We start from the raw sequence: 27,379 nt of genomic DNA, 5'->3' as shown, positions 1-27,379 counted from the left end.
TCATTTGCTGCTTTTAATGACAGTCTTAAGCGCGCAGCTGAGCACCTCCAGGTCCTCCTTCATGGAGCTGTTAATGTTAAGCAAGCTGTGGTCGGTGAGGTAGATGGGTCTAATTATAAGATTTTCTATATGTCAGAGCCCCATGACTCACTCGCTCCTCCTTCCCTTCACCACTGGCAGTGCAGATAATTGTGGTTTTTTTTTTCCTCTGTTTTAATATTAAAACTTAATAAGGATTTTCTTTTGATCTGGGAATGAAGATTATTCAATGTCAAATCCCTCAAAATGTCCCTCAAAATCATTAGGTCACCTTCCATGTGCCTTGAGGACACTGTTGCAATATATAAGTCTGGAATATCACAGTCTCTGTTGTACTGTATCTGTATATAATATCTAGTAGTGATATTCAGAATATGTAGTTGGTTGGTTCCATAACCTGAATATATTATCCACGTGGATTGCTTATTTGCTCTGCTACTGATATAAACTGAACCATTAATATAAAAGTGGAGATTGTTGTAATGGTGTAAAAGGTAAACAGGAGAATAGGGGGGTGGAGTTTGTTTATGAAGTGTTTGAGTGAAATTGCTCTTGTGGAACATGGTGTTCTTGCCAGAGGGGCCCCCAGCCTGGTGTGTGTTTTGTGAGTCCTAATTACTCAAGGTATTGAGGCAGAACTGACACAGAGAGGGCTGAAAGAAAAGAGGGGCAGTACTTGTTCTTGGATACTTTCAAGGGGGATTTTTGGAGCTCTTTGAGTTTTCCTAGAAAACTTGTAGTATGAACTGCCCTGGTGTCTGTCCAACATTCCTTTACAGAGATTTGCTTTCCATGTATTTAACAGGCTGTGGCACAAAATCAGATGGACTGTTACTGCTCACTAAAGCACAGTCACACACTCATGCCTTTTTACACTGAAATTACTGGTCGACCAGTTTGTCGTTCTTTTCAGACTGACGTTGAGTTGCTAGCTGCTGTACAGAATGATAGACATTGCTCTCCTCATTTGTGTGTTATGAATGTGGCCTCATCAGCATATCTGTCTCAGTAAAGTCAGAACAAAACAAACAATCCTGACCTTTTGTCCTCAGTACATAACAAGTGTTTTCTTGTTGCCGGCACTAACACGGTCATCTGACATTGTGTGCTGCTGCTACGACAAAGTGCAGAATACTCAGGATTATGCTGGCCACTTGCGTGACAAAAGCACGTCAGCCCTCCACAAATGCTTAACCCCCCCCCTCCTCTCTTGCAAAAACACAAGAATGCAGGCACACATGTAACCACGCACACACACACACACACACACACAGTCTCCTCATCCCCTCCACCTTCTCTAGTTTGACCATATCCCATCCCCCATGTTGTTGCATAACGTTTAACTCCTGGAGTTGGAGTGTGACGCAATATCTGAATGAATAACCAGAAGCACTGTTGTTGTTTTTAAGCTCCCATGACTCTTGGTAGTTCTGAGTATTTTTTTTTATGGTTTTGTTTTTGTACCATATCTTTTTCAGTGCCTGTGTATTGTGTTGTCAGTTTTCACATCTCGCGATGAAAAACATCCTCTCAGCATTCTATCTAGCCTACAGATCTGGTTGCTTGCAAAACAGCTTCTTAACGTTACATGAGAGTGACAAGGTTATGTTGACAGGTGTGTTATTTATATCATAGTTGTTTTGGAATATTTGTGCTGGAAGGGAATGTTTTTGCAGCCCAGCCCTCATCTGGGAGCAACCCATAAATTTCCAAAGTCCAGCAGTTTTTATACCAGATGTGGCCAATGTTCGACAGTGTTCTCTAGAAAACATTTGTTCTTGCAATCACTTTGATCACTTGTCAAATTCATTACTGCTACTCTCTCAAAGCCCTCTCAAGCAAAGGCATCCCTATGTGCCTCTGTCACCACCTGCCTCTTTAAATTCATCTAGCTCCTTGGCTATTAGGCAACAAACCAAACTGAGGAAACTGCAGCTGCCAGATAGTTGTTAAAGGGCCAAAACACACTGGATAAAATGTTCCTCCAAGCAGCAGATCTTCTTAGAATTACCCTCAGTTTCTGCTGTTTGTTGATTTACATTTTTTCTCTGACACTCGCACACGTGTTTGTGTTAAAAAAGCATTTTTGAGCAGTAATTTATTTCTGTGTGTGTGTTCATGTGTGTGATGGGGCAGAGGTCTCCCTGGCCTCATGGTGACTCTGCTCCCATCCCCCCTCTTTTCCAGACTGCAGAATACATCCTCATTATGTAATCCCTCCCCTCTATACACATGCATATTCTCAGGCACATACAGTCAGAATGGATACTGGTGGCCCATCCCCCACAACCACCTGCCCCTAATTGGAAAAACACAGTGTGTCCTTTCACAAATGTAACACAGAACCGACTGAAAATACTTTGACTATGTCCACACTACTACTTTTTCATTTTAAAATGGAGGTTTTTGGTGTTTTATGAACTGTGTTTTTAGCTTTAAATTCGTGTTTCAGATTAAATTGTGTGAGTGCAGTGTCAGACTGAAAACTAACTGAAACGGTATTGAAACAGAAATTTATTTTAGCCCCTTACCCTAAGCTTAACCGTCACAACGAAATGCCTAACCCCTTAGCTTAATTCTAACCCTAACCCTAAAACCAAGGCTTAACCCTCAAACAACCCTTTGAATTTGTGAGGAACCGCCAAAATGTCCTCACAATGATGGTATTGAACCAAAATTGATACTATACCCCTACTAGACCCTAACTATAGGAAGACAAGCGCACACACACACTCCTGCAGACAGGAGATAAATTCTTCCTGCAGATTATGACGCAATGCTGTGTTTTATTGTTGAAGTGACGCCTGGTTTATACAGGAACATAAATATGATTTCAGCAGGTTTTAATGATCAGTTTTACGTGTGAGTGATTATGAAAAGGACAGAGGAACAGAATCACTTGAGAAACAACATGCAACTTCACCACAGATGTCAGTAAATCTTTAAGCAACAGACACAATCTTCATAACCAAATTTACAACTTTTCAACATAAAAGCTCTATAATTCTGCTTAGTATAAAGCAGTGCAACTACAAAAAACGTTGAAGCATTCATGAAACATGAAGAGATTCTGTGAATGTTGTTGCCATTACAGTGACCTGTCTGTGTCCGATATGGTGATGACAAAAATCACGATGATCTAATGACGATTTTGACCATAAATCACATTGTTTTGTTTCTATTGGGTTTTTGCACCAGTTGCTTGAAAGGTCATAAACACTTAGTGGTTGTGAATTCGCCAGACTCTGATTCACACTGTTCACACATGGACTCGAGTGGACTATTCAAGCTGGCAGGGGAAAGTCTGTTCAATGTCCAAATGATGGGGACATTGTGTTCATACGTACAGCGCCGGTGGTTAAAATCTAGATAAGTTCAGGGTTACAGTGCATTATAGGATTGGATAAGACTTGAGCTACTTACCAACCAAACAAACAAGCTCTTTAGCATAGGGTCTGACGTCAGTTGACTTGCATAGTGGCACAGAGTCGGAACTAGTGGTCACAATGTGTTTTGAAGTGAGCTGAAGACCGTGAGAAATACTGGATTGCCTTTTGTTGTGTTGTTCTTCTCCTAAGAACAGAATTAAATTCTTCTGGTGATTCATTGCTTTCGAATCCATAAACATGCAGACAACTAGATTCTGTGCAGAGTGATCAACAGAAGCAGTATTTGGATTTTGGAGGAATTAAATCACTAAAACGTATCATTAAATATTTGAACTCTTATCACCCAACACTATACCCTCTAAAAGGAGTAAGCAACAACTTCATACCTCGTATAAATACTACTTCTACGTTGGATGCCTAAATACTACAATACTATTGAGGTTTTATTTGCTGGGAGTTTGGTCATTTACCAAATCTCCATTGGGTCTGTGAGGGAAAAACTCCTTATGTTTACATTACAAAATATTGCATTTATGACAAAATTTCACTTTAAATCTGACTTCATGACTAGTCTAAAAAGAGCCAACGTTTTAAATATTTTATCAGTCTAATTGACAAAGTTGTAATGGACTTTTAGTTCCTGATTTCAGTCACAGTGTCTCAGTACCTAGAACTAATTGGTTCAAATGTTGGTGAAAGTTTGGTAGATTCCTACATAATTAAAGTAGCATTGTAAGATTTCTTACTGTAACAACGGGCATGTACAAAATGTGTGTTAAAGAACCTTTCGTGTCAAAATGATTTACAATAACAGTGAGTCATTTAAACTCTGTTGGGATTATTTACTAAATACCATTAACCACCATTTGTAATCATGGAGTGTAAGTGCAGTACATACAGTTCCTTGAAAACAATATGCAAATAAAACTCTTAAAAACAGAAAATGTTCAGAAAAAGCCCTGGGGGTCATAAATAGAAGTTCTGGTGTTGTTTATATTGGATTCTATCCAGTGGCAGTTTTTTTTCTTTGTGGTGAAGCAACAGCTGCTCCATGATAAATGGCTTCTGTAACTGATTCTGTGTCTCTTCTGTTCCAGGAAACACCCAACTCAGTTTTTCTCGTCATGGAGGTAAGTTTTGAAACGTGACTGTGTGGATATTTTCTGATCAGAAGTCATATCCAAGTCTCAACAGCAAATACATTTTGTTACCTAACTATGTTTTCTTCACTAAAAAGTAACTCAAGTGATGACATCACTTATTATACAGTACATGTGCCCATTACCACTACATAGCTCTCTAAATATTCATTACAGGAGAGTTGTTTACCCCAAATAATAGTTGTCTTCCCCATTTGACAGGCTGCACTGATCTTACCCTCCAATGCTCACAATCTCTTTCACATTTTTTCCAAATTTCCTCTTTTATATTGTTGAGAGCCTCACACTCGGCATCTTTCCCAGCTCTCTCAACTAGTTTGGCTCCACACTCTCAGCTGGCTGCAGGCTTAGAAAAAACAAACCTCAAGTTACTCACTAAAAATACACGCCCTGTTTTCTAAGAATCATGTTGCTCGAAAGCCTAAGTTTTGACAGCAACACAGCATACTCCGTTTATAATCCTTCACAATCTTATAGGTTTGGATCAACTGTCAAATTACTGGTAATGTTTATTTGAGGATATTTACAATAAACTGTTTCTTCATCATGTTGTTTTCATAGCTGACACGATTGAAAGACAACGCAGGCAGTAGGATTTTTTAGATAATTGACTTTTTGTTCTTATATTTTAAATCCTAAGCAGTCAAATGTTTTAAAAATGTTTGTGAGGTTTATTTCTCACTAAACTTTGAAGCATGACCCTCAGTCTGGTTTCATCAGTGCTGATGCTGGTTTTCCTTAGCTGAAAAAAAGCCTGTCTTACTGAAAAACAGGTGGATATATAAGATATAAGTAGATGAGTGCACTAAGCCAGGTGGAATCCCAATGACAATAATACTGTGCCCTTTAAAGACTCAGTCTGGTGGGGGAAAACAGAACTCATTGGTTGCAATAACATTTTAAGTGAAGGAAGATGTTTGTCTTGGAGGCTTAAGCGCAGCCTTCTGCCAACGTACAGTAGCAGACGGTTTGAATGAGACTCAAATATCACAGATAAACTGCAGGCAGGCTTAACAGCGAGGCTAAATTATAGATGGCTAATTGCATAACTTTGGGGTTTGACACTATCTTCAAATCCTGTTACCATGTAAGTGTGTGGGGCCATTATTGAGTTCTTCAGGTGATTGTGAAGTCTTAAATACACAGCACCATCTCCATCATCATTACAAAAGCATTAGATGAGGCCATGTCTTTTGGAAGGATGCTGTTCAATCAATAGTTTGTGAGCCAGTACAGTTCAGACTTTTAAACCACCCCATTCTTTTTTTCATGGCTTTAAAATGACACCTCTCTGTACATGACGATCGCCTCAGAGGCAAGAACAGCAGATTTAGATTCGTAACTTCATTCAGTCTCACTTGTCTGTTCTTATCCACTCAGCAGTTCAGATTTTCTTAACTCTCCACAACAACAACATCATCTGTCTGTTTTTGTCCCTCTTGAGAAGTAACTGCAGTTGAGCAGAGGTTGTCAGCACAGATAAAGCAACAGCCGTTCAGAGGATTAATTGATGAGGCTGCTAGTATCTGGGCTTGGAACAAACACTCACATCCAAACACTGAAACAGATACACACCCATGATAACTAACTGTGCTTCTGAGAATGACATTGTTAAACCTTGTTTAAATTGTTGCTGTTAGTGATTATGTGTCTCCCCACACAGTACTGTAATGGAGGTGATCTTGCTGACTATCTGCAAGGTAAGCATCACACTAATCTGTCTGACACACACACACAACAGATGATTGCTCATCAAAACAAAGTTTGTAATGCTGCAGATGAGGAAAATCCACAAGACTGCGATTGTTGTGAATGCAGGGTTAAGAAGGTGTGCATGTGGTTCACTTATTATCTATGTGTGACGGATAGCTTGTGGAATATTGTAAGTTGGTATTATGTTGGAATGTTAGACAGCATGATTGTCTGTGTGTGTTTGTGTGTGTGTGAGCATCTGTGGGAGAGAGGCTGAGTGTTTATATGTGTCTCCATTAAAATTTCTATGTGGGGGATGTGAGTGTGTGTGTGGGAACCACTGCAGCTTTGTACAATGACTTCCTTCTGTAGTTCAGAGCCTGATAGCACACTGTTTATCATTGTGATTGTTTATAAAAAAGGTCAACAGCTCTGGTTGAAGAGTAACAAGTCAGCTTAAACTGAAATTATACGTAATGGACATGTTATGGGACGAGATGTTTAAAGGTAGGGTTGTAATGTTGTTTCAGAGGGGCTTTTTTAAAAATCTTATTTGATGAAATCTTCTTGTCCTGATAGCCCTCAATAAAGTTGTCTGGGGAAAGTGTCGCCCTTGCAGGACTGTTATAAACATGATAATTTCATTCGGACCAAATTAAATGATTTGCTGGCGTACCTGCCGATCACTAACCGACCTGCCTGCCTGCACGCACGCTGCTCGGGCCCTTACTGCACATGACGGGAGTCTTCAGTCGGAGAGACATATACCGCTGAAGCAGAATCTATAACAAGAAGTAAGGGAGCGAGTCATAGAGAAGTCAGCTTGTAGCGGTTTTCAGGCAGTGTTCATGTGTTTTGGGAACGGCAAGAGAGTTAATCGGAAATGGGATGGGATGTATTGGTTGCAGTGTTTCAAAGTGTTGCCTTCTTAACAATCCTAGGTTTAACAGGATCAGAATCCCCCCCACAAAGTTATAATTGAGAACATAAATCAATCCAGATGCAGACACAGTGTCCTTCACTAATGAAGCAGTCCCCTCAGCCTTGTAAGCGAAATGAGAATATATGTATACATAGATTTGAATAAATGTAGCATTCTAACACTGTGAGAAAAAGACAAAAACACTCCCAGTCATACAGCACTAGTTTTGGATTACCACTGAGGTGTCTGTGTTGTCAGTGATGTCATGGGTGAAGGATGATCTCTCTTACAGTAAGGGTCTAACGTTGCAGGAAAGAAAACCAGAATGTTGAGTTTCATGTTTGTGTTTGAGAGAAAAGACAGTTGTTGAATAGATGTCTCTGGTAGTTGTGAGTGAAAGACATTCACCACAACTTTTCTCCTCGAATGCTTGTAAGTGAATCTTGCTGAGAGTCATGAAAGACACTGTGATAAGACACTGTTTCAAAGCAAATATTTCTTCATATGTTATGCACTTAATCATGCCCTGTTATTGATGCATTCCATCATTGTTGAAAACGTGTTTAACTTCATAATTTAGTTTTAACATTGGAAATAGAGGTTTGATGCAAAAATCCTAACTGAAGGTTTTCAAGATGTCCTCAAGAGATTTTAGCTTCAACCCTTTTCAACAACATCACTTCTTGGTCCATTATCGGACATCATAGATTAATAACCAAATACATGATCGTAAGTTTTTCTAAATCATAGCCATACTGTTCCAAATGTTTAATATTTATTCAAGATCAATTTATGTTAACAGAGGCAGATTATATGATATATATATATATCATTTTATATATTTTCTTGGTTGTGAAGAATTGAAAGTCCATTGCTCTTTGAAAGAGTGAGCCTGCAGGATAAGGCTCTAATATTATAATTTTTCAGTAGTATGAAATGGTTCAAAATGATGACTTCATGATGATCATTTTTCACATAATATCTGGGACATGTCATCCCACAAAATGTGTTATGATGACAGGCCTACCTTAATATTTTCAATAATGCACCAAGTTAAAGGTTTCCTTTTACATTTTACAGCTTTAGTTCTCAGAGAATCTCTTTCATATCCAAGCAAAAATGAAATTGTAGACTGAAATATCCCTAACTGAATCAATATTGAATCGAATCGACACTTTGTGACTTGTTTTCAAATTGATTTGAGAAAGTCAGTGGCGATACCCAGCCCTAATTGGCATTAATTTAAAGTAAAAGTGCAGAATAGCCAATTACAGAATAATATATGCACAGAAGAGGATTAGATCTGATGTCAGAGCGTCCCTGCATGTGGACACAGTAGAGGACCTGATTAGAATGAGGGAACTGGCTCGGTGGAGGTTGATGCTAAGAAGAATGGTACAATTGAGGTACAGTCGAGGCAAGAGAGCTAGAAAGCTACAAGGGTTGGCCTTCAGAGGTGCCAATAACTAGTGGTCCTCAGGGGGATGTGCTCTAAAGGGTGGGGAAGGAGAGGCATTCTGTAAGAGGAAGTTCCTTGTTTTGTTGTGGTTGCTATTTTGTACATTTTTATTACCAAAACATTTATCACTAAAACCGTTTAGATGGCAAAAAATCTGAATGTGTGTCATTGTAAGTGGTATGCCCAAATTTTGCGCATTTGCCCCTAAAATCTTCAGTAAGGAGCACCGGTGCTACTAGTGGAAAATGTTTGTCTGGAGCTCTGACCTCTTAGATAACAACAGGGGGTTAAAAGCACAGATTGTGTTGCTGGAACTGCTCTCTCTTATCACTGCACTTTTGCATAATGTCCCATATGTCCACTTGTGCAGTTTGCAGAGTGGGTCATGGTCAGAGCCATCAGAAAAAGAGTAGTCTAGCAGCTTCTGCTTGAGTGACACTGATTGTTGTGAGATAAAACCACAGAGTATTAGTGTTCAGACTGTTACAGTGCTCTGTACCCAAAAGCTCCTTGTGGCGAACTTCTAAATCCCTGAGACAGTGAGCTTATCAGTGGGGGGGCTTCTGTGTACACTTAGAGTTTCAGTAGGTGTTTCATCAGGCTTTAAACATCACACAGGTAATCACCATAATTCACAATATAAAAGGATCTTCATTGTGAAAGGTCGGTTATACAACCTTTCCATGTCAGTTGGTCCACTGTGGTGGGCAGAGAGGACCTAACCCTTCAAATCCTAGATTAATGTTGGTCAGCTTACTGGTTTGATCGATGCACACACCGCAATCACAATGGCTTAACAGAGAAAAAGGGAGAGAGTTAGAGTTAGAAAGAGGGAGAGAGAGGAATCCTCTTAGTTTCACATCAGATTAGATTTATTTCACTACCACTAAGGAATAGGACCTTCACTGCCTCAATTTACACTATTAACCTCAGGATTATTACTATAATATGCTAATTATACGATTTAATCACGGGAGGCTAATAGGTACTTTATGTGGAACAACAGATGTTTTTCTTTCTAGTGTAGAATTAATGAAGGAACTGAAATTATTCTCTTGCCTTATGTAAAGGCAGCAGTGCTGTGCTTCATTATGTAGCCTGAAGCAACTGAATGAGATCAATAAGAAAACCTTAAATAGCTTACCAAGGGATACGCCTGAGCAATAAAGGCAGCAGGTTTCTCATTATTGAGAGGAAACATTGAAGAGATCTCAACCTGTTGCATCAACTCCAGCAAATGTGAACCGATTGACAATCCTGGCTGACTTTTCATTTTATCTCCCCTTTTCTTTAGCTAAGGGGACCCTGAGAGAAGAAACACTGAGGGTTTTCCTGCAGCAGATTTCTGCTGCCATGCGCATCCTCAAAAACAAAGGAATTATCCACCGTGACCTGAAACCACAGAACATCCTGCTGTCGTACATTGGCCGCAAGAAATCCACCATAAGCGGCATTCGCATCAAAATAGGTAACAGAGTCAGAAAGAAACAATCCTTATAGACTTGCTGTGCACATTGACAAGAATTTGTCAGAACTTTATGGTAGCTACTCTCTGTAAGTGCTTCAAGTTTTCTAAAATTTTAAAATATTTTTGTAACAATCATAATCAAATACCTTAGATTTATACATTCTAGATTTAATATGCCTATGTATCTAGTGTCTTAACAACTAGAGCAAAGTATATTTCCAACCTTTCAAATGCTGACTAAAGTGAAAACTGTGCGGTGCATCTATTGATTCCAGGTCTATAATTATCTTTTTTTTTTATAATTCTTAAGCAGCTTACTAAACGCCATGCTGTCTGCAAGTGTCCTGAAATGTGTTTGGTCAACAGTAGAATGAGAAGCATTTACAATGGCCATGGAAGAGAGCATATTATTGGCTGAACATATTTGTGTTCATTACCTTGACCATCAGACATATAGCTCTCTAGAGTCCAACAATGCTGTATTTTGTGAGTTGTAATCGGATCATTTACTAACTAGTTTCTCTCATATTTCTGTCCTGCAGCTGACTTTGGCTTCGCACGGTACCTCCAGAGCAACATGATGGCTGCCACACTTTGTGGGTCACCCATGTACATGGTCAGTGTGTCATACTGTATGTGTTGTGTGTGTCTAAGATTTCTGTTGAGGTTAGGCCATTCAGCTTTCTCAGCAGTATGTTACATAACTCCTAATTACTGTGGAGCTTAACTTGTGACCTCCTCACCCTCAGGCCCCAGAAGTCATCATGTCCCAGAACTATGACGCCAAGGCCGACCTCTGGAGCATAGGAACAGTTATCTACCAGTGTCTGGTTGGCAAGCCACCATTCCAGGTTCATACTGTTTGCAACAAAGTTTAAGTGACAAATGTGTTTGTAAATGTGTGTGTCTGTGCATCTAATTTCTATGTTTATCTTTTCAGGCCAATAGTCCCCAAGACCTGAGGATGTTCTACGAGAAGAACAAGAGTCTACAACCTATGTAAGTCACAGAAGCTGTTGATGAAATATTTCTGCTTGCAACTGTTTTAGTATTTGTAGTGGTCTCTTGGCCATTTGATCCGCCCCTTTGGTCCTAATGGAATTATCTCAACATCTATTTGATGGATTGTTATAAAATCTTATACAGACACCCACAATTCCCAGACAATGAAGCCTACTGATGATCCTTTAAATGTTCGTCTTGTCCCACCAGCAGATAGACATGTTGTCATCACATATATATTTCCCCCAGGCATCCAAAGACTTTATCAGATCCATCTGGCACAGTGTGACATGCATTGAACTTGTAAGATTGTTGTTTTTCCAGGCATCAAAAAAGACTCTAATATACCCATGCTCTCTTTACCCAGCATCCCGAGAGAGACTTCCCCACAACTTGGCGATCTACTTCTTGGGTTACTTCAGAGGAATCAGAAAGACAGGATGGACTTTGGTGAGTGCTGACATAAGAGTACTTTCCTTAAATATAACATGCTACATGCATTGTTGGTTTCAATACTTTTTGTCCTGATCTTGTTACCCCTCCCTCTACAGACACATTTTTCAGCCATCCTTTCTTGGAGCCATCACCCACCATTAAAAAATGTAAGCACAAAGGTGTTCCTGAGAAGCACAACAGACTGTTCAACATGTTCTGATACTCGAGCCTGAAAACACCATTAACTGTGTATCTATTTGCCACAGCATGTCCAGTGCCGGTCCCCAGCGCCACCAACACCGTGACGGATTGTTCCTTTGGCAGCTCTCCATGCATTCGTTACAACTCTCCTCCTGTGAGTCTGATATTGCTTTATATTAGAAATCCTCATTCAGAGGGGATTATACCTTCTTTGCTTGTTTGCTACAAACAGTGCTGAAAGATTAAACACTGTGTCCAAAAGGGGAAAACAGACAGAGCCGTCTTAACATTTCTAACATAATTTTACAAACTCATTTATCACAAATCAAATCCTTTGAAAAACTTACCTTCCCCACCAAGTTTACACATGAATGATTCTGAGCATAATGTGTTCCCCAGAACAAGGAGCCACTGCTCATTCAAACAATCTCTTTGCACAGTGGCACATCTATCTCACAGCAGCAGTGGGAATGCAGGGCCAGTCACTTTCTCAGGATGTCAGTGTTCACTGTAACTAAATGATTACATTAGTTTGACAGTCAGCACTGCCTTGCCTGGAAGTCATGTTATTTCATGTTTCAGGAGCCGCACTACAACATAGTCCTCTCTCATGCTCCCCCCCTCTCTCTCTGTCTCTCTGTCTCTGTCTCTGTCTCCGTCTGTGGAAACAGTCTCTCCCAGACATGCAGACTCTTGCAGAAGATGGTCTTTCATCCCCTCCGCTTGGTCCTCCCAACTTCCTGCAGCTGTCCAAAGAGTCTGCAGGAAGCTCCAGCAGCAAGAACTCGTCCTGTGACACTGACGACTTTGTCTTAGTGCCTCACATCTCCACTGACAGCTGTAAGTTCTATCAGACGTATTGCACAGACACACGCTGTGCCTGCACCTGTATTTCCCCTACATACATTTATGTGTTAATCACAACATTTTTGTAAAGGGATTTCCTGCTTTCACTTTTTTTATGTCAGTTGATATTGAAACATATACACAATATCTGTTAAGCCACTAATCCGGTAAAGTTTGAAGAATCTCATAGACCTGGAATTCTCTTCTCTGCAGTAGATTTAGAACCTTAAAAAATAACCATACAAATCTCCAATCATGTCAACCATAACTATTCATCATGTTGTAATATATAAACCAATATGGACAATATGATGACTGCTGGTTCACATACTAAACAGTACAAACAGCATCAACTACATGTAAGTTGTGGAACAAAAGTAAACACATCAATGTACATGTCCAATATATGAACACATGGACATGCATGAACATCTGTTCTGTACAAGCATGCAGATGTCTTGAAACATACCACATGTACAATACAGTCTCATCGAAGTCTCATTCAGTACCTGCCAGTGACACACACACAGCACATGTCACTTAATCCACAGCCAGTAAATTAGACAGCTGCTAAGCATTTCATGTTGTAATTGTAGACTGCAGTCCGCAAAGAGAAGGCACGCACACTTACCCTCTTGACTGGAAAAACGAATCCTCGTGATCTGCACCTGCTGCAACACACAGACATGCACACACACTTGCGTGTCCTCTGCTCACACAATGAACTAAGTGCAAAGCTTTTTGAGTGTCGGCTGCTATCTTAAGTGGCATGTTATCAGCTAATACTGTAACTGATGATGGTACATCATCATTTATTAGTTATTAGCAAAGCTTTTTACACCAATCACATTCTATTATTTTCTTTACTTCTGCAGATGACCATCCAATGGGAGCTTGTCGTCGGCCGTCCAGCGAGTTCCTCATGTGTGCAGGGTGAGTACTATGCCGCCTTAGGAATCAAGTTTATATTTTTAGTTTTGAAAATGTTTTTTCAATTAGTTGAAATAACAATGAGCCAGTGCTCAAAGCTATAAAGAAAAGAAATTAAGGAACCTTGACACAGTATTTGTAAGCACAAAAACTGTTGCACATACACAAGAATAAATAGGGTTAATGGAATTAAATAATCTTCTTGGCTTTCTTTGTGAGACATGGTGAAGAGCATTGTTCTTTCTATAGGTAACACAATTCATCTACTATCATCTGTAAGCTCACTAATTAACATATTATTTATTGTTTCTCTTAGTTTTTCTGAAAAAGATGTGGTTTTATGAGGTTATGACAGGTTAGATGGAGCGTCAGTTTAAGCAGGTCAGTCTACAGAGTCACAGGAAAGATTGTGTTGGTGATGAATATCCTCTGTGCTTCAACTGCCTCCATGGTGGTCACATGTCTCTGGTACTGTTATTTTGGAGGCTAAAAATGTGGCAGCCCCATCTCTGACGGGTTCACCAGAGTCAGAGTAAAAATACACTGTCTATGCTCTCGAGGTGTGACGTGGTGCTACAAGGGACACACTGTTTTGACTTCATGTGTATGTGTGTAAGGTCATATGATCTATTCTTCATGTGTTTTCCTGTCAATGATACTTCCAATGTATCTTACTGTTACTATTTCTGTCTGTCAGACTACCAATAAAATAGCACGATAAGAGAGTTATGAATCAGAGTAGGCCAAACAACAGGGTGGTGCTGTGATAAATAAAGCACGCGACTCACCAAGGGCTTTGGGACAAGAATAACTTCACACAGTTGCCAAAACTCATCTGCAAATTGTGACTGTTATTACGGTGCCTCAGCTGTGTTGTCTTGGTTAGCTCACAGGTCCACAAACCACAGTGAGAAGATGTATAAACTGTAACAGTACATTTCAATATTCAACCTTTGTTTCCGAATTGGTTTTTAATTAAGCTTTAGGTCAAATGTAAAAAGTAGAAAAATGCATATATTACGACATAGGCAATTTCTCTCTAGGAAAGTCGTCCAGTCTGTTACTTCTTTGTTTATTCTCTTTCCTTTGTTTAGGAAATATGACGCTGGCATTATTCCCAATGTTCCTTCTGCATTGCCAACAACACTACCAAGTGTTGTTCAGTTTGTCCCAAATCCTATTGGCTCTTACTGAAGATGCAAATCTCTGGTTTTGCATTGTTCACAAATATAGTTTCAGTTCTAATAAAGTCTGAGTAATCTACTCTCCAGCAATGGAATAAGAGTTAGTGCTTTAGAATGCCGGAAGGTATCTGTAGTATTGAATCAAAAATAAAATACAATGTGTGTGTTCATGGTATCGTAAAAACAATAAAGCTCCATTGTGCAGTGGAATATGATATGGAAGGCACTGATTATACCCACAATGCTCTTTGTTAGTGGAATACATTAATCTTTTTTGTCTTTTATGGGATTTGTTGACAGTTGAAAAAACGTTAAATGTCACCAGCCGTGTCCCTTAAATCCTGTTGTACTTTTATCAACGAAACAATAGTCATCACACCCACTGCAACACATCATGTCCACGACTCATTTTCCTGTGGTTCTGTGTACTGTAGAGTTTCAGAACTGACACTATAGGCTATATGAAACCCCTTTTATCTTGCTGCTTTCCCTTTTGCACATGTTAACAGCCTCAAGCAAAACAGTTACACTCTCTCTCTTCCCTCTTAATTGCACCTGCACTTGATTTTCTTGCTGTTCTGTCAGTCTCATCCTCCTATAACTATTTAATCCCATCTGTTGTCCTCCCAACGGCTTTCACCATACCAATCAAATGTTCCTACATAAATTAGGTAACCATTGACACGAGATGAACCATTTTTTCTTCATAACTGCAGTTGCCCCTTACAATTTAGTAACAAGAACTTTGCTATCAAAGAAATCCGAAATCCCAGCCTTGTTTTATCTGTCCTCTCTGTGACCTATATTGATTGGTGACAAAGAAGAAGATAGAGGGAAGAAAAAGGAACAGAAAATGGGTTTGGGAAGATGGAGTTAAGAGCAGGGTGCTCTCATTGTAATGGTGATGTCATTGTAAAGAAAAACAAAAGATAAGAAACAGGACAGGAGAGTCTAGGTAGGCAAGTGAGGGAGATAGATGAGGAGAAAGAGAAGTGAAAATGAATATATGCTCAAATGGTTTAATCCCATCCCCCCTCTGCTGGGCTGCTTGGTAAAATCCAGGTCAGTTGAGAGACAGACTTCATTCACTTCTGATCCAGTCTCCTCTTCCACTCATGTGTCTTTTTTAAATGCAGCTGTTCACTGACTAACAAATCCTCTCTAAATAAATCTTTTCACAACTTGGAGAAAAATAGCCTCAACCAGAGGCTACAGTATCAAATGTCATTCTGCTCAGTGTTCGTTTAGTGGAGCAGGACAGCACATGGTGAGATTTATTTCTCAGAACTGCAGATGTCCCACAAAGAAACTGCTCCCTGGTTCTTTGTCCGGACTTGTCTTTGCCTCACGTGTCCGCCTCTTCTCTCCCCTGTAGACCCACCCAGGCTTCTCATCATTACATAACACTGGTTTCCAACTGGTGTTGTACTCAAATGGCCATTTTCTTCACTCCTCCTCCTATTTTTGCATTCTATATGTAGTCAGAGGCCCGGTGTTGTGATGAGGTCATGACTTTGTGTTCTAGGACATTATGTCTCCTCTAGAATAACAAAGGAATGTAAATTAAGCTGTCTCTTTTCACTTCCCCTCCTGTGTCTGCTGTACACAGAGAACCAGCCTTGCATGTGCCAGTGGTTGGCCCTTCCTCCAACCCTTCCCCCAGTGGGATGAGCTTGAAGCTGATTGGTCCTGCCTTTGTGTTTACAAGGAAGCCCAACCTCCTTTTTTCACCCACTGACTCCCCTCATGATGTCCCAGGCTAAACTTAGTTCCTGAACCTGCCTCCATACTGAAGTAAACAAAGACCTCAGGGCGACAGAGACAGTCCCTACGTTAAGAATTATTCGAGTAGCAGGACTCGAGCGGCAGTCCTTTGGAGATTTAAATACTTATTGGCAACCTGAAGATGTCCTGCAGTTATGGAAGTGTCAGCAGCCTTCATTGGACTAGCTAAACAAGTGGCTCTCCTGGTTCTTCCCTTCCAGGCAGCTGCAGCCAACCCCAGGACAAACCCCCATGGTGTCCCCACGGGCCGAGACCACCCCCATCCCAGTTCCCACCCAGGTCCGCAACTACCAGCGCATCAAGCAAAACCTCTCCAGCAGCCCTACTACCACACTCTACGGCTCCCCCAGGTAAGAGCTGCCTCTGTTAGGTTTGAGGGTGATTTAAGTCCTGACTCGACTCTGCATGATTCATTTATTCCTCACAGTGATTAGTTATTAAACACCTGGAATGAGCACCTGTTTGCCCAGATCACCTTGGGACTAATGTTTGACTCAACAATTAGTGATGAGAAGTTTTAGGAGTGACTTGTGTAATGAAAACCCAGGATGTTATTTCATCAGCCACAAAGTTGGACTAATATTACATCAGCTTGAATCTGTGACATCCCAACCTGTGGCCGGGAGGATTTGTCGGGGGTTTTGTCTGAAGACAAAGCAGATGGGAGGACAGAAGAAGACAAAAGGGTGACAAGTTGTTTTACAGACAGATTAGTTCAGTTGTTTCCATTCCCAGTCTGTTTTCTGAAACTTTATTGGTAATGTGTTTGTTATTGCAACGCTTACTTGTGCCGGTGTCTGTATGTGCTTGTGCTCTTCTGGTGGTTTACTTGTGTTGTCATTTGCCATAAAATCCCTTTGTTGTGGTTGTAGCATTGAAGATTAGGATTAGTTTAATGACTCAAGAGAAGCACCTTGCTTGGTTTATGTCTCTGGGCGTTAGAGTAAACGTCTCTCTCTCACCCTGAACCCTTGCTCTGCATCTTTGTTCACCTGTCTCACTCATGAGCCTGTCTTTCTTGTCAATCTGTTAAGGGAAGATTTAGGCCATGTCACTATTGTTTTTCTCACTGTATGGAGCAACACTATGGCAGGTAGAGACTATGAGGGAACTTCTTTATATACCTTTACTGTATATATCTTAATATTGCTCTGTCAAACTAAAAAAACTGTAACCAGATCCATGCTATTTTAAATGCATTCCTAAGATTTGTTAAGGCAATTTCAATGTTTGTACAATATTTATGTCTGTACTATAAACATACTATATGACACTTTACATGGTATTTGTTGTGAAATGTATGTCCTCTGCAGTTATATCCAGGGCATTTTGTTTTACTTCTCCTCAGATGATGTAGTGCATCTCAGTAATTACATGAGACCCTACAAGCCCCGCCTCTCCTTACACATATTACACCCTAATGTGCCGACTAGCACTTGTATTTTTGGTGCACTTCTTTAGCTGATCTGCCACATGTTGTCTTATTGAACAAATTTAGCCTTTAGTGCTTACTAAGGGTTTAGTTTTGTCTCCCAGTAAGTCAAGATAAAAGTGAGTCTGTTAAATGAACAACAACTCACTGCAGTTGAACCACATATTCTGTGGGATGGATATCATTCATATTGTATTTAACTCTTTTAATTAGTTAATGTTTAATAAGAGCATTTATTCTCATGGATCTGAAAACTTTTAGTACTGAAATATACTTCCACCTAATGTTTTTTTGTGATATGTTTGTGTTTTCTAGGTCTGGCACAGTGAGGCGCTCCAACACTAGTCCAATGGGGTTTCCCAAAGTGGCCTCAGGGTCCCCAGGTTCTGCAGATGTCCCTCAGACAATGAGCCGACGCCTCTCTATCGGCAGCTCCCGACCCTATTCGCCCTCACCTCTTGGTAAGGTCATGTCTAGACATATCTCCAAGCTCATTTGTTTATCAGTAACACATTTACTGAAAGCAACAGGACATGTCTCAAAGCTCACAATTTGAAATCACTGTGTTTACAGTGGGCACCATCCCAGAGCAGCTGGGTCAATGCTGCTGTCATCTGCAGAACCATGAGCCTCGCAGCCGGAGCTCCTCAGGAGGTCAGTTCATGTGCAAAACTTCAGCTGCTCCCTACAAATGCCAAATATGCTCACTTGGTTTAGCTTTTAAGTTAAATGAATCAGTACGTTATTAGCATTAGCTCTAGTAAATTGTTTTGATCCTCTTCTCTGCGTCATGACTCTGTTATTGTCAAAGTGCATGAGTCACCATGAGTCAAAGTCCTTTTAAAAGTCTCTGACGCTGCTGTTGTATTCATACTTCAGACGTATCACAACACCGGGACTGTTTGTGGCGAGAGGATTGCTGTCATGGTGACTATTTAAAAAGAGGGGGAGTTACAATGTACTCTCTGAAATGCAGCCTCAGTCAGACAGCAATACTTTGTCCCCTGTGATGGAAAGTCTCACAAACAACCAGATTTTATGGCCCACACAGTCTGTGAGGAAAGTGTCACAAGCATTTTCTTTTGTTGAATTGGCAGAAACAGTTTGATGAAGCAAAGCTCATGAATGTGTCATCAGAGCAAATGTTGGAGCTAAAGAATACAGCTGAGTGTCATCAGAGACATGCAGGGACATCTCCTCTGACCACCGAGGATGTTTACAACGACGTGCTGTCCATGATCAACCTTATTTTATAATTATTTACTATTTATTGCTCTCTTGTTGGGTTGTTTATGGGAGGCTGTTAAATTTAACTAAGTTTGAGTTTCTCTCTCTACCTTTTTCAGGTTCTCCTGTCCCGTCCTCCCAGCTCCTGGGGGCTCGGCTCCAGAGCTCCCCCACGTTGACTGAGGTCTACCAAACCAGGCAGAAGCTCCACAAGCAGCTGTCGGACCCCATTCAGCCTTCCTCCTCCTCCTGCAGTCACTCACCTCAGTTCGGCAGACCGGCAAACCTTGGCTCCTCACCAACAAAGTTGCTGGGCTCCTCGCCCCGCACGTCCGACTGGCTGCAGAAGTCCCCGCTGCCCACCATTATTGGTTCTCCTACCAAGGTGAGTGCAATGCTTGGTGAGTCAGCAGATGGCCAATACTTATAATAGAAATAAACCGGTCATTGAGTTCTCAAAAATTATTTTTCATCCAGATCATTTTGGCACCATTCAAAATTCCCAAAACGCAGGCGTCCTGTAACTTGATGGCACTGGCAGACAGCCCTGTGCCCACCAAGACCTTAGCAGATGCCCGGGATATCTGTGCCCACCACTGCAGCCCGTACGTCACCGGACGGCCAGCTGCCCCTGAGGCCAGTAAAACCATAGGCAGGTAAGTCTCACTGAAAGAAACAGATCTCATGTCTCCATACATCCCTAACTAAAGGTAGACTGATCATAAATATACATTAACGGATCATTTAATCTAATGAGACACTGGAAGAGTTCTTTGCTGCTTACTTATTTATTTAGTTTGCTGGGTTTAAATTGTTTAAAAGTGTTTAGGTTTTCCACTGGCTATTTTTTTTTTTAGTTCTAGTCCTCTGCATGAAAAATACAATTTGAGTTCAAATATGAAACATTTTTAAATTGTAGGACTTTCTTTGCATTATGAGTAAAGAAAATTAAAAAAAGCAAATGTGATTCCTTCCCAGTTTTTGATCAGTTTTAGACCCTTGATATCTTACTTATGCCATGTAATAACACAGCAGAGTTTATAGAGGAAAGGTCACCAGCTTAGAACACTGGACACTTTATACGTGTTAACAAGATTGAATTTCGTCATTAGTAAAGTGAAATGTTCAGTACCACTGTGGCACTGTCAGTTTTTCTGCTGTTTGACGTGCTGACGTTGCCTTTGGTTTCCCTGCAGGTCTGTTAGCACGGGTCGTCTGTCTGATCCGCCAATCAGAATCCCTCTGGGCGGACAAGCCTATCAGGGCAGCACGGACAGCTTGAACACAGAGCGACCAATGGACACAGGTATGAGTATATTGCTGCACAAACTCTGAAATGTGTTTTAAACAGGTTGCGTTAGTAACATTTGGAATGACTAATGTCTTGTCTGTGTTCTTCCATACGAAATATCTGCTATGAACTACTGTTAATTCATACAGTGCAGTTATATATATATATAAAGCTTCAATGAAATGTCAACAACAGTGTATAAAAGAGATTATCTATGTTTCGTATCCCCAAAGCCCCTGCGGGTCCCATTGGTCTCGTTCAGGGTGGGACAGTGATTCCCCGTACTGTTCTTTTCACCGTGGGTTCACCACCTAACAGCAGCACTCCTCCTGCTTGCAGCCATCTGTGCACCCGACCACGTACCACCTCTGGTGAGGACCCTTCACCTTAGCACAGCTAGCGTGCAAACAAATTAGCATTAAACAGCTAGAATTAGGAAAAGTTAGTTTGCCTCAGTGAGTGTTCTTGTCAGTAGTATTTATATGATGATTTGTTTCATGCTCTCACTGCCTCACGTCAGACCCTGTTGATGAAGAGGTATGTGGTACTGCAGCAGAGGTTTGATAACAAAGGCTAAATGTTCCTCTTCTTTCTTTGTTAATTTCCTCAGTGGGATCCAACAGTTCAGGTGGTTCTCTCTGCTCCACCAGCGGTCGGATCTATGTCGGCTCTCCCCCAGGCATGACAATGGGCACCTCTCCTCCAGGAGGTTTTGGGGGTGGGCAGGCAGTCCCCGGGGCAGATGGGGCACCGAGCAGTCTGCGCTATGTCCCCTATGGGACCTCCCCTCCGAGCTTGGAAGGATTCATCACCTTCGAAGCACCTGAGCTGCCCGAGGAGACTCTTATGGAGGTGAGAGAGACTAACATAATTGTTTTTATCTCCTGACACTTAAGAGGGTGACGCTCAGTAAGTCAATTGTTTGATTTTACATTTAATCTTGATGTCTCCTGCTGCAGCGTGAGCATACAGACACACTGATGCACCTGCGGATGATGCTTTCTTTCACTGACTGCGTGCTGGAGATGGCAGCTATTCGTGCTGGTGGGACAGAGCTTGGGGTGTCAGCTGCGTCCCTCTACCCTCCCCAGGACAGTGTGGTTGTGGACCAGATAAGTCAGCTCAGCAAAGAGTGGGGGTAAGAAATAACCAAAGTTTAGACTTTAGTCTTTGATAATCTCACATGATTAATAATATCATGCAGTCTTAGCAGGCCTGTTGTTCAGTAGTCTTGCTGCAGTGCTGAAGATTTTCCATGCTTCTAATATACTTTGTTTTGCTGCCCTCTACAGGCAGGTGGAGCAGCTGGTTCTCTACATGAAGGCAGCTCAGCTCCTGGCTTCCTCTCTCCATCTGGCAAAGGCTCAGATTAAATCAGCCCAGCTCAATCCTTCCACTGCTGTTAAACAAGGTAAGGAAACCTCAAACGTCATCTCCCATCAGTGTATTATACTGTAAACTGCTGTTCACCCACTACATCATTAGGAGAATGTCATTGTGGTTTTGTGTATGAAACAAACCTCTGTCCATCTACCTAATGGGTACACAAATACAGTATCAAACTTGTTAAATACAAGTACACTGAACCTTTTTCCTTTCTTCTCTCAGTGGTGAAGAATCTGAATGAGCGATACAAAAGCTGCATCTCCCTCTGCCGGCAGCTGACTGACAAACTCAACCACTTCTTCTCTGATAAGCAGCGATTTATGGATGAGATCAACAGCGTCACGGCAGAGAAGCTCATCTACAATCACGCTGTGGAGATGGTGAGTGTCAGACACAACACGGAAACCCCAAAAAACGAAAGAAAAGAAATTCATCATTTTGTGTCTCTTTTTCAAACGGCATGTTCAGTAAAATTCTGCTGTTGTGTGCGATTGTGTGTGTGTCAGGTTCAGTCAGCAGCTCTTGACGAGATGTTCAAGCAGACGGAGGATATAGCTTACCGCTACAGCAAGGCCGCCATGCTGCTAGACGGGCTGTCCAAGATCCTACAGGACCCCACTGACATTGAGAATGTGGTCAAATGTGAGTATAACTACAATCACTGACCTACACCCACATCTGACACAGTGAGCCCCATGCAGGAGCAGTATGAACAGAGAGGTTGTTAAGTGGCATGTACAAGCACTAGTTGCTCTCACCAATGTTCTTGTACTTTAGATACAACGTTGGGGGGACATGTCCATCTAGTCTTCCCATTCTCACCACTTAATTAACTTAACAATTCTAATATTCTCATCTCAATGAAAGCGAAGTTTCAATTTTCACAAATTACAATTTGTCTCATAGGAGTTTTAACGCCAACAGAGGATTAAGAGTCTACGGTGGCATGGTGTTAACAGCTGCAGTAATACTTTATCATTTTTAGATCCCCGGCTATCATTATGTTTTGATGAATATTTTTGTGAAATAAAACATCCATACATAGAGTATGACAGGAAGCCAGTTTGGGGTTGTTGTTTAAGATAACGATTAAACCTTGTGAACAGATAACATTCATCAGGTTTAATCTGCATGAGGCCCATTGTGTCTTGGAGGCCTGCTCTCAATCTAATAACTGTTTTACTTCAGTTTTCTGCAACAACTTCTATCAATAACATCTTGTTTTGTGTGTTTTCCCGGCAGACAAGGCCAGTGTTGACCGCAGGATCTCAGCCCTCTGCTACTGTACTGTCACGCTCTATGAGTAGCTGAGCTCACATAAACACACGCACGCACAGGGACCACGTCCTAAGACTATCGAGAACCATCCTCACACAGCCGCTGTTCCCTCCTGTAGCAGGCCAAGCACTTTTTCATTTGATAGGTTTCATCTGTATTTATCATCAGTTCTTTTTATCCGCTGCATCACAGAATGAACTGTAACAAGTGACTGATGCAGAAACTTACAACCAAAGATGACCACGGATCCAGAAACAAGAGACTGAAACCAGATGTGGACATAATTCATGCACTTTGATGTGCATGTTTTTTTTTATCAAGGATATTATTTGTGTTTTTTTACCAGAAGAAAAAGAAAATGGACGCAACAACGAGACTATGTTTTGAACTTGAATAGACTCAAGCTCCACATGAAGCAGTTCATCTTTTTAAATGCTACTTACTATGTGAAATCAGTGGTTATCAACTCTGTTTAAGTTGTTATTCTTATTTATTGGTTCAGAAGAACATGGGTGTTTGAGTCTCCTGCCTGTCTTGAAAACCTGAAGTATTCAAGTGGAAGGAAATGGAGGAAAAGCAAAAGGCTGACGGCCGTGCACTGTAACAGATCCAACATGGACATTTACACAGAACACAAGCTCCTGTTACAGAAACACACAGCCACGAGAGCAAACAATTGGTGGATTTGTAATTGCTTTGTTTTTATTTTTCTCATGTTCTTGGGTCAAGCACTTTATATTGGGCAGAGAGGAGGAGACGGAGGAGTCCTATAGGTAGAAATATGAAGGCAGGGGAACGGTTGTCTAATCACTCCTGCTTTCACCCTCAAAACTGAATTGCTCTCTGTTCATGAGCATCACATCCACTGCATACATTTCCCATAAGGTAGAGCAACCTGGGAAAACAGGGCAGGGAAACGGTGCTGTCTGGCATAACATTTAGGCCACACCTCAGCCTTTTGGGGCAGTGACTATCAGAGATTAACAAGATGCTTGACGGAACCCCTTATCTCAGCTTTGAATCCTCACAGTTAAAGGGGCATTCCACTGTTTTACGAATTGGAATTCATCACAAGGAGTGTTACATGGTCTGAAAAGAGTTGGGGAACTAACCCTGTAATTCTGTCAGGAGCTTTGTCATGTCAAACAAAATAACCCATGACAATTTCATCACTGCTGTGCTGATACCTCTACGATGATGTCAACAATGTGATCTTGAATTAGCCTCGAAAACCCTGTTAATAACTGGAGTGTGGACTTTCTCAGTTATGGGCATTTATCAGACAGGTATGGTCTAAAGGCAGAGTGATATGATAAATGTATGAGCTTGACCCATCCCATGAGAGCCTGTAAGTATAATTTCAGCCCCTGCTGCTTTGAATTTGTATTTAAACTGTTTCCAGCCGATCTCCAACTTTATGGAAGTGTAATACTAAATTGGTGGAATATCCCTTTAATTCTAGATCCATTAGTTGTGTCAAGCATGTGAAGAATGGTCTACAGTTTCCCCATTATAACACTTCTTCATGAAATAGACATCTTTTTTAAATAGTTTGATTAATGGAATAAAACTAAGCGGCTGGGAAGCTTTGATTGGCTCGTATCAGCTTAATATTCATGTTGCACTTTGAATGCAGAAAAAATGCGACAGGCGTTGGTCACATCCCCTGTTTCCCTTTTCCATGGTGACTTGTTGATCATATTGCTCACAATGAGGAGGGGTTAAGGTGAATTTGATGATGGTTCATTCTGCTCACATTGTCACAGGGTCTGTACGTTCAGGTATTCAGCGGAAAGCCACAAGCTGAGAACCATTGCAGTTGTATCAGACTCGTTTCCTGTTATAGTGCTAAACAGCAAGACATGTTCACTGTAAAGCCCGATCGAGTGAACGGGGAAACTGAACGGTCATATTACTTGACAAGTTACCTGAACAATAAGTTTCAATCTACTAAAAAATACTACAGCTTTTTTATGTTTTTTCAGTATCTGTAGCTACTTTTTAACAAAACTTGATGTTTGCAAACTTGTTTATATTTGTATGTTGTTCATGCGATTGAATCCTTTCTCCTTTTTTTTGGGAGTGGTGTGTGTGTGTGATTGCAAGATCATAGTTTGAGTTTTTGGCCTGTCAATGATTATGCCATCAGACAGCCTGCCTGTCAGTCAATGAGCACAAACATTTATATGTACATATATGAATTTGATACATTTTATTCATGTCTGCCAAGGGTTTGATAAGGAAACCTATTGTGGCACAACAGGGGTGTGCCAACAAATAAAATAAAACTTATGGCAGCTCTGAAACTTCCCAGAGAACTCTTTCTACCAGGACTGTTCATTGTTGAGATCAACACATGCATATTTGTTCAGTGATCTTGTGAAATTTTCTGAAATAAGTGTGATGTCTTCAGATTTTGTGCTTATATCATAAAATTTTGTGAGACTTGATTTGTCACAATCTTCACTGCCTAGTATCCACGTAGTCCCTCTGCCTCCCCTCAAGTTGTCTGCTGTCCTCCCAACAATGTATGTACTGTATGTATCTATGAGTGTGTGTATACACACTCACACACATGCACTTGCCAGGTGTGCATTAAGGCCAGTAGTAAACAGTAAAGGATAGAAAAGGAGGTACCTTCTTCTTGTGAAAGCAGACATAGGCCTACTCTTGTACAGCTGTTAATACATTGTTTTTCTATGTAAAAGTAAAAGGTGTGTAAATCCAATTCACAGGCACCAGTGGACTCTGGGCCTGTTCCTCTGATGTACTGTTTGTTTTTTTCTAGACATATTTGGGGTTCAGTTTCCCTCATCCACATGAAGCCTTTCACTGCACACCGAGTGAGGAGGGAAAAATATAGCTGATGTAAACCCACCTGAATCTTTTCTCTGTACCATTGTGTCCATGGACTGTCACTGAAGATGGGCTGTTTTAGATAAAGCATGGGTACCGACTCTGTATGTTACCCCGTAGAACCTCTAGAATCTTGAATGTATGTGCCCTGTTGTTTGCGCCTCTCCAGCTCGATTTGAATGCATTTTGAAGAACCCCACTGTCAGTCACAACCCTGAAAATGCAACAACTTTCCAAGCGCAGATTTTTTCAAAGAGAAATGTTAACGTTATACTTGTGTCTCCCACCGATGGGTGTCTCTCTTTGTTCTTTATGGAACTCAAATACAGTCTTTGTTATTAAAGAGAGGAGAAACAAGGTTATCTACCTGTCTTTTTATTTTATTCTTAAAACCATGTAGCTTTTCTTAGTTTGAATGAGAAGTTTACAACTGAAAAAGTGAACAAATTAACTTTGAAAGTGGTGTGAGATGAGGCGTAATAATTAGAATAATGATTATAATTACAAATTGTTGAACATGTTGAAAGTTAAGCTGTGGTTCTATTGTGGTACAATAAAGATTCATTTGGAGTAAATAAAGTGTAGAAACTGTTTGATACAAACAGTGCAGCAGTGTGAACATGCCCTTTCGTCCACTTTGATCAGATTAACTTCAACAGCGGTTAGTAACCGGTCTGAATTGCTGCCAGCTCATTATGACAATCGTTCTACTTTTATGCTACCTTAACAGACTGACACAGATATCTACGGGTGTCACAGGTGCAGATCTGTGTCACGGCAACAACATTCATATAATCACTTCCTCTTTTGAAATTTGTTTACAAAGTAAATGTGCAACGTTCATTTTGTCACCGGAATGCCTTAGATTTAATTGAATTTAGGAGCTTTTATTTTAAAAAGTAGTGAATTTAGGTCTGAAGGTTTTTGTCAATTGCTTAACAGACAACATGTAATCTTTATATACAATCTTTGCATGCAATGCAAGAACAAATAACAGTTAAGAACATAATTTAACTTAAGTATAAACCACACCACACGCATGAACAGTAATGAAGCATTCACTTTGAGCAAACAATCTTCATCACCGTAAACCAGGTAGGATGAACACACATTGTTCCAACTTCACTCTGCATCATAGACTGTTTACAGAAAGCTCTGCACAAAACGTCCAGCACAGAAACAACACTAAGTGGCAGTATAGTGAAGAACTGTCAAGGATGGAGGATTTACTAAAATACAAATCTGAAGAAGCTCCAGAGCTTTCACACAGGACAAGAGAGCCGAACTTTCCAAATGGGCCAGGCACTGCTAATAACACAGGAGCAGCTGGAGGTGCACGGGGGTTGTGTGAAGCTGGAATGAGACACCAGAAGTGAAAAGTGCAGCCTGCGGCCACG

General features: G+C 40.8%; 1 protein-coding gene across 1 annotated transcript in view; it reads left to right on the top strand.

Annotated features, from left to right (window-relative positions):
- ulk2 (unc-51 like autophagy activating kinase 2) overlaps window positions 1-26,344 on the top strand; it is a 36,706-nt gene extending 10,362 nt beyond the window's left edge. Inside the window, exons 4-27 of the mRNA XM_061073713.1 lie at window positions 4,526-4,558; window positions 6,252-6,288; window positions 9,956-10,129; window positions 10,672-10,745; window positions 10,879-10,980; window positions 11,070-11,128; window positions 11,499-11,581; window positions 11,683-11,733; window positions 11,833-11,921; window positions 12,439-12,607; window positions 13,489-13,546; window positions 16,713-16,862; window positions 18,260-18,405; window positions 18,518-18,598; window positions 19,291-19,556; window positions 19,649-19,827; window positions 20,368-20,477; window positions 20,696-20,833; window positions 21,073-21,314; window positions 21,422-21,600; window positions 21,755-21,873; window positions 22,071-22,228; window positions 22,355-22,490; window positions 23,091-26,344. Of these exons, the coding sequence (XP_060929696.1) occupies window positions 4,526-4,558; window positions 6,252-6,288; window positions 9,956-10,129; window positions 10,672-10,745; window positions 10,879-10,980; window positions 11,070-11,128; window positions 11,499-11,581; window positions 11,683-11,733; window positions 11,833-11,921; window positions 12,439-12,607; window positions 13,489-13,546; window positions 16,713-16,862; window positions 18,260-18,405; window positions 18,518-18,598; window positions 19,291-19,556; window positions 19,649-19,827; window positions 20,368-20,477; window positions 20,696-20,833; window positions 21,073-21,314; window positions 21,422-21,600; window positions 21,755-21,873; window positions 22,071-22,228; window positions 22,355-22,490; window positions 23,091-23,155 (2,898 nt within the window). The 3' untranslated portion in view covers window positions 23,156-26,344. The remainder of the gene's footprint in view (window positions 1-4,525; window positions 4,559-6,251; window positions 6,289-9,955; window positions 10,130-10,671; window positions 10,746-10,878; window positions 10,981-11,069; window positions 11,129-11,498; window positions 11,582-11,682; window positions 11,734-11,832; window positions 11,922-12,438; window positions 12,608-13,488; window positions 13,547-16,712; window positions 16,863-18,259; window positions 18,406-18,517; window positions 18,599-19,290; window positions 19,557-19,648; window positions 19,828-20,367; window positions 20,478-20,695; window positions 20,834-21,072; window positions 21,315-21,421; window positions 21,601-21,754; window positions 21,874-22,070; window positions 22,229-22,354; window positions 22,491-23,090) is intronic.
- The last annotated feature ends 1,035 nt before the right edge of the window (window positions 26,345-27,379 follow it).

This window comes from Limanda limanda, chromosome 6 (genome assembly GCF_963576545.1).
Source record: "Limanda limanda chromosome 6, fLimLim1.1, whole genome shotgun sequence".
NCBI lineage: Eukaryota > Metazoa > Chordata > Actinopteri > Pleuronectiformes > Pleuronectidae > Limanda > Limanda limanda.
Note: the sequence above shows the minus strand (reverse complement) of the source record. Positions and strands in the feature narration are given on the sequence as shown.